This window comes from Saccoglossus kowalevskii, chromosome 6, assembly GCF_978046115.1.
Source record: "Saccoglossus kowalevskii chromosome 6, keSacKowa6.1, whole genome shotgun sequence".
NCBI lineage: Eukaryota > Metazoa > Hemichordata > Enteropneusta > Harrimaniidae > Saccoglossus > Saccoglossus kowalevskii.
The window spans coordinates 34,870,500-34,882,326 of NC_140646.1; the positions used below are offsets into that span (position 1 = coordinate 34,870,500).

The window sequence follows — 11,827 nt, forward strand, 5'->3', positions numbered from 1 at the left end:
CATAAGTCACTCAATGTTAGTTTAGTGTCATCAAGCCCCATAACTCAATGTTAGTTCAGTGTCATCAAGCCCTATATAACTCACTCAACGTTAGTTCAGTGTCATCAAGCCTCATAACTCACTCAATGTTAGTTCAGTGTCATCAAGCCACATAACTCAATAAATGTTAGTTTAGTGTCATTAAGCCGCATAACTCAATGTTAGTTCAGTGTCATCAAGCCCCCCGTCACTCACTCAATGTTAGTTCAGTGTCATCAAGCCCCATAACTCACTCAATGTTAGTTCAGTCATAAAGCCCCATAACTCACTCAATGTTAGTTCAGTGTCATCAAGCCCCATAACTCACTCAATGTTAGTTCAGTGTCATCAAGCCCTATATAACTCACTCAATGTTAGTTCAGTGTCATCAAGCTCCATATCTCACTCAATGTTAGTTCAGTGTCATCAAGCCCCATAACTCACTCAATGTTACTTCAGTGTCATCAAGCCCCATAACTCACTCAATGTTACTTCAGTGTCATCAAGCCTCATAACTCACTCAATGTTAGTTCAGTGTCATCAAGCCTCATAACTCAATAAATGTTAGTTTAGTGTCATCAAACCCCATAACTCACTCAATGTTAGTTCAGTGTCATCAAGCCCCATAACTCACTCAATGTTAGTTCAGTGTCATCAATCCCCATAACTCACTCAATGTTAGTTCAGTGTCATCAAGCCCCATAACTCACTCAATGTTAGTTCAGTGTCATCAAGCCCCTCGTCACTCACTCAATGTTAGTTCAGTGTCATCAAGCCCCATAAGTCACTCAATGTTAGTTCAGTGTCATCAAGCCCCATAACTCACTCAATGTTAGTTCAGTGTCATCAAGCCCCCCGTCACTCACTCAATGTTAGTTCAGTGTCATCAAGCCCCATAAGTCACTCAATGTTAGTTCAGTGTCATCAAGCCCCATAACTCACTCAAAGTTAGTTAAGTGTCATCAAGTCCCATAACTCACTCAATGTTAGTTCAGTGTCATCAAGCCCCCGTCACTCACTCAATGTTAGTTCAGTGTCATCAAGCCCCATAAGTCACTCAATGTTTGTTCAGTGTCATCAAGCCCCATAACTCACTCAATGTTAGTTCAGTGTTATCAAGCCCCATAAGTCACTCAATGTTAGTTCAGTGTCATCAAGCCCCATAAGTCACTCAATGTTAGTTTAGTGTCATCAAGCCCCATAACTCACTCAATGTTACTTCAGTGTCAACAAGCCCCATAACTCACTCAATGTTAGTTCAGTGTCATCAAGCCCCATAACTCACTCAATGTTAGTTCAGTGTTATCAAGCCCTATAACTCACTCAATGTTAGTTCAGTGTCATCAAGCCTCATAACTCACTCAATGTTAGTTCAGTGTCATCAAGCCCCATAACTCACTCAATGTTAGTTCAGTGTCATCAATCCCCATAACTCACTCAATGTTAGTTCAGTGTCATCAAGCCCCATAACTCACTCAATGTTAGTTCAGTGTCATCAAGCCCCTCGTCACTCACTCAATGTTAGTTCAGTGTCATCAAGCCCCATAAGTCACTCAATGTTAGTTCAGTGTCATCAAGCCCCATAACTCACTCAATGTTAGTTCAGTGTCATCAAGCCCCCCGTCACTCACTCAATGTTAGTTCAGTGTCATCAAGCCCCATAAGTCACTCAATGTTAGTTCAGTGTCATCAAGCCCCATAACTCACTCAAAGTTAGTTAAGTGTCATCAAGTCCCATAACTCACTCAATGTTAGTTCAGTGTCATCAAGCCCCTCGTCACTCACTCAATGTTAGTTCAGTGTCATCAAGCCCCATAAGTCACTCAATGTTAGTTCAGTGTCATCAAGCCCCATAACTCACTCAATGTTAGTTCAGTGTCATCAAGCCCCCCGTCACTCACTCAATGTTAGTTCAGTGTCATCAAGCCCCATAAGTCACTCAATGTTTGTTCAGTGTCATCAAGCCCCATAACTCACTCAATGTTAGTTCAGTGTTATCAAGCCCCATAAGTCACTCAATGTTAGTTCAGTGTCATCAATCCCCATAACTCACTCAATGTTAGTTCAGTGTCATCAAGCCCCATAACTCACTCAATGTTAGTTCAGTGTCATCAAGCCCCTCGTCACTCACTCAATGTTAGTTCAGTGTCATCAAGCCCCATAAGTCACTCAATGTTAGTTCAGTGTCATCAAGCCCCATAACTCACTCAATGTTAGTTCAGTGTCATCAAGCCCCCCGTCACTCACTCAATGTTAGTTCAGTGTCATCAAGCCCCATAAGTCACTCAATGTTAGTTCAGTGTCATCAAGCCCCATAACTCACTCAAAGTTAGTTAAGTGTCATCAAGTCCCATAACTCACTCAATGTTAGTTCAGTGTCATCAAGCCCCCGTCACTCACTCAATGTTAGTTCAGTGTCATCAAGCCCCATAAGTCACTCAATGTTTGTTCAGTGTCATCAAGCCCCATAACTCACTCAATGTTAGTTCAGTGTTATCAAGCCCCATAAGTCACTCAATGTTAGTTCAGTGTCATCAAGCCCCATAAGTCACTCAATGTTAGTTTAGTGTCATCAAGCCCCATAACTCACTCAATGTTACTTCAGTGTCAACAAGCCCCATAACTCACTCAATGTTAGTTCAGTGTCATCAAGCCCCATAACTCACTCAATGTTAGTTCAGTGTCATCAAGCCCTATAACTCGCTCAATGTTAGTTCAGTGTCATCAAGCCCCATAACTCACTCAATGTTAGTTCAGTGTCATCAAGCATCATAACTCACTCAATGTTAGTTCAGTGTCATCAAGCCCCATAACTCACTCAATGTTAGTTCAGTGTCATCAAGCATCATAACTCACTCAATGTTAGTTCAGTGTCATCAAGCCCCATAACTCACTCAATGTTAGTTCAGTGTCATCAAGCCCCATAACTCACTCAATGTTAGTTCAGTGTCTTCAAGCCCCATAACTCACTCAATGTTACTTCAGTGTCAACAAGCCCCATAACTCACTCAATGTTAGTTCAGTCATAAAGCCCCATAACTCAATGACAGGAATTGTGTGCACATTCCATTTTTCAGAGCAACAACAAATCAGAGCCCTTGAGTCAATTAGTCACACATCTGAATTCAAATCAACTGGTATTCATACGTTATGATCGACTCACCAAAACCCTCCGCCTGAAAAATCTTATGTAAAGTTCAGTTCTGGCATTTGCTAACGTTACTTCAGCCAACATAACATCTAGTTCCCTAGGATCCAACCTGGTATTAAATTAAACACACATTATTATTATTTTTAGATTTAATAATTTGAAAGAATTTGCAAAATCAAAATTTTAAGCAAGAACTAACATAATCACTGTTTAAAGGATAACAAAGAAATATTCACGGCTACAGAAATTGGTGCTTTTCCTAGGCAGGCAAAATTCATAAAAAAATGCATCTGTCATGAAACTAAATCGGTATAGATACAGCTGACATGACAGACAAGATCAAAAGTCAGAGTTACTGCCATTTACTGTTAAATTATTATAACAGGAAATCCTGTTGGTGGAACTGTCTATATACATATGATGTCTGTAATGAGTAAATACATTAAAGCGGGGGTGTCATCACCTGCGGATGCGTCAGATGGCCATATAGTATCATTGTTTACAAACAAGCATCTACGCATGAGCCTCTGCGTTTTTATCGTGTGTTGCTATCGTCGATTGGGACTCAATTCCCGCCTGTGCGCAGGTGACGACCCTCCCGCTTTAAGTATACTGGTAACTGAAAATCAAAGAATCGAAAAAACAACAACGCACCTGTCTGCTTGATTAACATTAGTTTTGTACGATGACATCATGTTTTGTTGAACTTGCTGAGCCTTCTTGTCAAATTCTCTATTTTTTATAAAAGAGTCTATAATCTTCTTAACTTGAATGTCGCATTCTTTTTGTAATGAGCGCATCATGGACAACATCCGACCAGGACCTGAAATTATTAAATATTCATAATTAATATTTCCTTTTACAAATCTTATTATTAAAAATCCTAAAATACTGCATTTGCTTTATTAGAAGTGCAATTCCAATATAGGTGCATATAAATCATTTGCATTTACTATACTCATCCCGACTTAGCACCCATGCTTGACTAAGCGTTCACATCCCACTTCTTCTATTTAGGGGGGTCACATTCGACAAAGCATTCATCCCTTCAAAAATGCATCAAATTTGACTGTCTACTCATAAAATCTGGTCTTTGAGCATTGTTTGATTTCTCTGAATACCGCTTATCGAATTTATATAATACAGTCATAAATAGCAAGCGAATGCACGTAAACCACGTCAACTATGCATAAACTGCACTTCGACAATGACCTGTTAACAACTGTGAAAGGCGGTAAATACTTCATTATATACCTTTCAAAAATTGCTAATTACCTTAATTTTTTTTAAATCATGCCGTTTTTTGGTTGAAACTAATTCCAACAGTTCGTACTTCAATAATTCACTTCTGCATTTCGTTATCAGTAATGTAATCTACAACACAGCATTACCATATGGCAAGAGAGTAAAATCTTTGAAAATGAGTGAAGAAAAAATGGAATAGTGGAAGTGAATTTGTACTCACCGTAATACGTTTCTATAAGTGGTTGGTGAATTTCCACCACTCGGGCAATACCTTCAAACAACAGTGTGATAGTGTCAGCGTAAATAACATTGGCTCTCCTCTCATTTGATTCAGTCCCCAAAGCAATCTCTAAATTTTGTCTTGACGTATTGGCAATCTGTAAAGAAGCAAGTCAAATGACCATTCAGAAAATGTAAAATGTTGGTGAAACATTTTCATGATTTTTTTATAATTTGTAAGTTAATTTGCGAATAATTTTACATAATTTTTCAATCAAAGATCATTAAAAACAAAATGATGTGGGTGTATTTAATGATTAGTGTTATAAGTCTAACCTTCAAATGGCTGGGAATTGGGATATGAAACTATGAAATGAAACAGATATATCTAAGACTGTCTAAATAAAAATTGTGCAAAAGCAGAATTTATGGTATAGTACACAACTTACCTGAGTGCATAAATACATAGAGAATTTTTCGAGACCTTCATCGTGTAAACCCAATAATGGGAAAATTTTGAAGAACCTTTCCACGGATGCTAAATCACGTGTTTTAACAGCATCGTCAAATTTAACATTGACAATTGCTTTCAGCTGTTGTTCAGCTTCATGGAGAAGCTGGAGGGAAGCATCAAGACCACTATCTAGGAAGCAAACACATAGAGAAACATTTGATAAAATGGCTGTAAGGATCAGAAATTAACCTGATGTATGGCATGGCCACATATGAAAGATTGAAAACTAGTTGGTTGTTTGACTGGCTGGTGTTAAAGAATATTCCACTGATGTTGGGGGTGCTCAGGTAAAACCTGAGGGATGAGTTACCTTCTTTAGAGTCTGGTGTGACTTGTTTGAGTACGTTTTCATCTAATGTTAGATATCGGTGTACATGTGCTGCAGCTTGCTCATAGTCTTCATTCTGCAAAGCTGTTTGCACACCATCAGTACAAAACTGAAATAAAGAAATATTTATTCTCAATAACATATATTGTTAACTATTTAAGTGGACTCCTTAAGTTGGGATTGACTCCCTAGGTTACTAATTCAGAGGATTGACTCCCTAGATAAGCAAGTGAGAGGATAGACCCCCTTAGGTTACTAATTCAGGGGATTGACTCCCTAGATAATCAAGTGAGGGGATAGACCCCTAGGTTACTAAGTAAGGGGATTGACCCCCCTAGGTATCCAATTCAATGGCAATGGTCAGCACTAGTTGGTGAATAATATTTATTTTATTGCATTTCAAAAAACAAACAAGAAAGCGACCAGCGACGGCGGATCCCCCTGCATTTTTATTACAAGCGCTGGTTGAATGTCTAATCTGCAATAGTGCTCCAAGTATTATAGTTGCAAATTCTTAATGAGGTCACATGGCCATATATGGTCATTAAATATGTTAATCAAATCAAGTGTGCAATGTCTTCAATATAACACACTAATGTCTGTATCTGCAATAGTGCTTCTGATACAAATCTGTACAGACTGGCACTGGTAACCACTTGCAGGGAAAAAGAAAAACAATATATTACCTTCAAGTCCAGTACGTCATTCACTCGGCGTATTGCTTCTTGTACTCGGCTCTGAGGAGAAAAATTAAGAAAAAAGATTGTGACATAAACTACAGGTGAGATTTTGCATTACATGACCAAATACAAAAATTATACGCAATGAAATGAACATTCATCATCAGTGACAGTGTGCACTCTAGAAGAATAAATTTTGTAAGGATTTTCAACCGATATGGAAACCACTAAAATCAGTGAGGAAGAGCTAGTTGTTGCCTTTATATTGATAGAATACATATACCGATACATTGACCTTCTATTTACAAACTCACAAAATCAAAAACAGGTTGTGTATTTCACGATTTTTATTTATATACGACTTACATAACATGCGGTTTCACCAACATTACTAGTATCCATTATCCCTCCCCCAAAACAACAGCTTAAAATTGAAGTATAACAAAAATAGAAATTATCACTGAAAGTGCCAGGAAGTGTGACCTTCAGTGGTCATGAATAGAGCCTACTCATTGGCTGAAACGTTTACATTGTTGGTTAATTAAATACCTACCTTGGCAAGATCGAGCTGTCTGACTTTACTACTGACATTCTCTGCTAGATTACAAGTGAAGGATATCATACTATCCAACTGTTTGGCATCTGTGTGAACCAGCTGAAGGTTTGGTCTGTCATAACGCAAAAATGTAAGATACAGAAATATTAACTGAAGTTCATAATAATAAATTTATTATCTCACTGACATAAAATATTTTGCTACAATTTCAGGGGCAGTGAATCTATCCAGGTGACATGAGTACTCCACCACACAATGTTCTACGTATTAGAATTAACAGAGAATTGTTGTACCAATATGCTAGGGATATTTAGACAAAGATATTTAAAATAAGCAATATGGAAATCGTGATTTCAAGATTTAAGGTTACTGGCAATACATGTGCGTTCATTGGAACAGAGCGGCAGCCTAAGGGGCAAATACTACATTGTTTTGTGTGGCAATTACCGGTTTGTCTTACCACTTTGCACTAAGGAAGAAGCATTATGAACCAGACATAGACTGAATGTGCTCCCAAGGCATAATTAATTGCTAACTATGTAAATTAATATATTGTGAAACAGTTAATTATGGCATGCTCATTAACTCGAACCTGCTCATTATTTTGAAGCTATTATCAGACACACAAACAGCAACCATGTATCAAGTTTCAATGCATTTGTGTAAAAAGATGCAAAGATACAATAACAAGCAGCCTGTCTGCTGAAATAGCTCCGCTGTTAGCAATGCACATTTCAATTGAAGAACAGAAGATATCATTAAAAAATGAACAATATGTATAGTATCAAAGCAATCAGACTTGCAGTTTTTAACAAGAAGTGGAAAATATCACTTTTTACCAAAAATTACAAAAATATTCACTAAAATTAGAGAATTGAAGATAACATCATTAAATGAACAAATCTAAGTTAGAACCACATGTAGTACCTATATATGTATTATCAAAGCAATTGGACTTGAGGTTTTTAACAAGAAGTCAAAATTATCACTTATTACCAAAAATGACAAAAATATTCACCAAAATTAGAGAATTAAAGATATCATTACAAAATGAACAAATCTGAGAAAGGTCCACATGTAGTACCCATATATGTAATATCAAAGCAATTGGACTTGCGGTTTTCAACAAGAAGTCGAAAATATCACTTTTTACCAAAAATGACAAAAATATTCACCAAAATTAGAGAATTATAGATATCATCATGAAATGAACAAATCTAAGAGAGGTCTCCCCAAGGTACATATACACCAAGTATCAAAGCATTCAGGCTTGTAGTTTTCAAGAAGTCTGAAAAGTAAAACATTGACACGGACGACGACGGACAATCACTCATATGATAAGCTCTGCTCGACAAAGTCGACAGCGGAGCTAAAAATTAGATGTAATAAACATACACAGCTATATTACAATTGTTTTTTTAGATTCATATAGCAAATTTAACTATGGTACTCTAAAATACACTTATGCAATATTTCTTGCTGACATAGTTTTAAATGACGACCATTTTTTCAGAATAATTTATGCTTGCCAAGAATGACATAATCTGTTGTAGTCTAAACGTTGTAATCTAAATGAAATTCGCCATGGGCAACTGGCAAAGGATTAGTGGAAGCCAAGTAGAGGTATTACAGAACACGACTAATACCTTTTTACTTATACAGCCCATACAATGGTATTAGCATACACCACATGGTGTTATGTTTTGATTAGTGTGGTTATACCCTGAAGGTAATATTTTTTTTTAAATCTGGAGCTGGAGTATCAATGTTTATATTCACAAAAACAAATCGGGTATGAATATACTCTCTTGGGTTATCTATGGAGGAAATAATTACCTCCATGGGTTATCAAAGCAGAGATAAACTCCCATGGTTATCAAGCTAAAGAACAGACATCCAATTTAGAGGAAGATTCCCTCGGTAACAACAAATAAGGCCAGGACACCGTCCCTGAGCGACGGTGGCCAGGAGTACAATTCTCTAGGTATGTACCGTAGTAAGTAAAGGATAAATTCTGCAAGTAGACAAACTGCATAATGTAACTCCATAAGTCAGAATATAGACACCTTAAGTAATCAAGTCAGGAATCCTGAGGTAATGAAGGGACAGATTCCCCAGGTAACCAAATATCAGGGATTGACTACTTAGACAATCAAGTCAGAGACATATTTTATATGTAACCAAGTCAGACACTCAATAAAATTTTCCTTATAAAATGGCAATGGTCAGTAATAGTTGGTGAATAGTACCTTATTGCATTTCAAGATAAAGGTCTAAGGCAGACAGATAATGAAGTTGTACCCCCCCTCCCACACACACACACAATGAGACAACAATGGAAGTGTAGCAGCTTGCTTGATTCAAAACAAATTGATTTTCAATTGTCAGTCAGTCAGTGAACTTAAATATACTACAATATGTAGACAGATAATTTCATTAAATTTTAAATAAAATATAAAACTTTTTTAGACATGTTTAAATTTTCATTTGAAGTGCATTGCTGAGAACACATTTCCACATTTGCCTGTGCTATATAGCGTTTAAGTAAATGCCTTAACAAAGCTATTAGGGGTACTGTAAATATTCAAATTTAGGAATCATTTTAGGCATCAGATGAGAGTGAAAGGCTCAAAGGCCTTTCGGTCTCATGCAAACACTTAATGCAAAAACAATCTCTGTTATCAGAAATCTGCATTGTGTAATAGCTACACAACATGGAAGTGATTTATCAACAATGCAATCTTTTGGCATTGATTTCAGTAGAAAAACGTCATGTTAATTTTTGTTTGGGACCAAAATCAAGTTATTTTGGTACTTGCTGACTGCTTAATACACGTTTTGGCATGTGGCCACTCGGTCCTGACTCTCAGCACATGCCAAGATATGTAATGTGAATGCCACTAGTGTGTTCATGTGTGGTCAATCGTATGTTTCACATCGTAATTTTAATTCAATCAGTAAATTTGCTGAGAGATTAGAGCATACACGTGTACTTACGCCATTCTGTATAAAGTACTCATTTTACCGTCTAGTGACGACTGATTCTCCAATAAATCATCTAATTCTTCTGTTATGACACCCTAAAATATGGATTGAATAAAAACATTTAATAAATTCATCATAATATATGTGATTCTCTCACAATACAGTAAGACAAGTTTGCAATACACTATTTCAAGAATACAATACACTATTTTTTTATAAAATATTTATGAATTTCAAATGAGTATAACAATATTGTACTTTTCATGAATCTGGAACATTATAAAGCCTACATTTATATAAACTTATCAATTTTTATAAAAAACAATTTTTAAATCTTGGAAGATGCAATTGATTGAAAGAATCAGCAATCATCATCCATAAAATCCAAATAGTGTGTGGTCACAAATAAACCACAAAGGTCATGGATCTGATGTGATAGAATAATCAAAACTTGTTTTGTATTTATTTATTTTACATTACTCTCATTTATTTATAAAGGTAGATTCAAATGTAAATGATAGGTTGTGATTTCGCTATTAGTAACTCTAATGTATCAGCCTTTATGCACTGGGCCAATTGCTGATTGGATGATGCTAAGGTCAAAATCACAGTTGCTATGATTGGTCGAACATTTTTTAAATGCCACATTTTTAAATGTTATTTAAATATTTATAAATTAACCATAAATCACATCAATGAATAATCCGAAAAGAGTACCAAAATCTGTAAAGTAAATACTATGGAGCAACAGTTATATTTTACATGACAGAATGCAGAATTTTATTCCCATGGTATATTGGAGCTAGTAGTCAAAGGAATGACTGATACGGCCTAGCGAAATTTTCAATTAATTGTTACTGTATAGTGCTTAATTATTTACTTGGTTTAAATTTGTGATTAATGCACTGTACACCAAATTATAATCCAGTGAATAATCAAAGCTAACCCTAGAGTATATTGTTTTTTTAAGTCAGTGAATTTAAGGCCTCACAAACATTTTTTTTTTAAAAATGGGATGGTGAGGGTTTTTTTTTCTGAAATATTTGACACCTGCACAAATTTTGCAGGTTTGACCAATTCGTCAACAAAAACATTCACTGAGTCACCCTGCAACATTAAACATCTATAAATCAACTCATTCTGCAGTAGTCTGTGTGTTTATTGGTAGTATCTTATTTTCATAATTGTGATTAACCCCAATGGGACTTCGGAACAGTCGTCTGATTTTGCTTTCTGCTTGCCTATAGATGCCTGTCTGCCATTTTATTCCTTAACTATTTACTGATTTTATTGGTGTAGGATGTAACACATACAAAGTTTTGACAACATTGAGTTTCACTGAAAAAATATGATTTGATGTCACCACGCACCAAAATATTTACTATGGTGTTAACTGGTCTTGCAACTTCTTGTGAAAATTCAATGATGACAGTACTTTGTACATGAACATAAAACTGTCCCTCTATAATTCAAAGTGAAACTACTATCATCGTAAAGACTAGTTTATCACTGTGTGTGTTAGTAACTGATTGACACTCTGCAACGATGGTGTGTCAGCTGCGTGTACGTGAATCAAGTGTCTCTATATTATTATTTTTAATGTAGGGAATTATTCACATTTTTTTTCACTGCATGTTGATGTTTTCAACCGTCCATACCGGTAGTTTTAATTGTCACCAGTGTATTATATCACCAGTGTTAGATTAAATTATAATTCATCAAAAAATCTGAAGATGAAGACGGATGTGTACACCAACATGCACTGCACTAAGTGCATCGACACCATTCATCATGCATACTGTGTTTGGAAGAAAATTCGAACAATGTATTCGGTCATGATTAAATTCTCACCTCATCCAACGCTAGCCTGTCCAGTGCTTTCTGTATATCGTCTAGATCCGTTAAATTGTCCACGTCTTCCCAAGCAGACGTGGCGGAAGCCATTTTGACAACCATTGCCTCTATTAAGCTTCCCTAACTTTGCTCAAATCGTGGAGCTAAAATAACATTCTCATATTTTTAAGCACTCCACGGAACAATAATGCCGAAAATTATTAATATTTAATGTTTTTTTATGCTCTGAGAGTGGTGAAACAAAATGTGTTACTTGTAGGGTCATCGGGTTCAATAA

The 11,827-nt window shown here is 36.2% G+C and overlaps 1 protein-coding gene across 1 annotated transcript in view; it reads right to left on the bottom strand.

The window, feature by feature from the left end:
* The window catches only part of LOC100375074 (conserved oligomeric Golgi complex subunit 4-like), a 41,043-nt gene extending 29,390 nt beyond the window's left edge, over positions 1-11,653 (bottom strand). The window contains exons 1-9 of the mRNA XM_085500435.1: positions 11,548-11,653; positions 9,709-9,791; positions 6,709-6,823; positions 6,162-6,212; positions 5,458-5,584; positions 5,083-5,276; positions 4,635-4,791; positions 3,824-3,992; positions 3,182-3,278 (exon numbers count right to left, since the gene is read on the bottom strand). Coding sequence (XP_085356561.1) covers positions 3,182-3,278; positions 3,824-3,992; positions 4,635-4,791; positions 5,083-5,276; positions 5,458-5,584; positions 6,162-6,212; positions 6,709-6,823; positions 9,709-9,791; positions 11,548-11,652 — 1,098 coding nt within the window. The 5' untranslated portion in view covers position 11,653. The remainder of the gene's footprint in view (positions 1-3,181; positions 3,279-3,823; positions 3,993-4,634; positions 4,792-5,082; positions 5,277-5,457; positions 5,585-6,161; positions 6,213-6,708; positions 6,824-9,708; positions 9,792-11,547) is intronic.
* Positions 11,654-11,827: the final 174 nt, after the last annotated feature.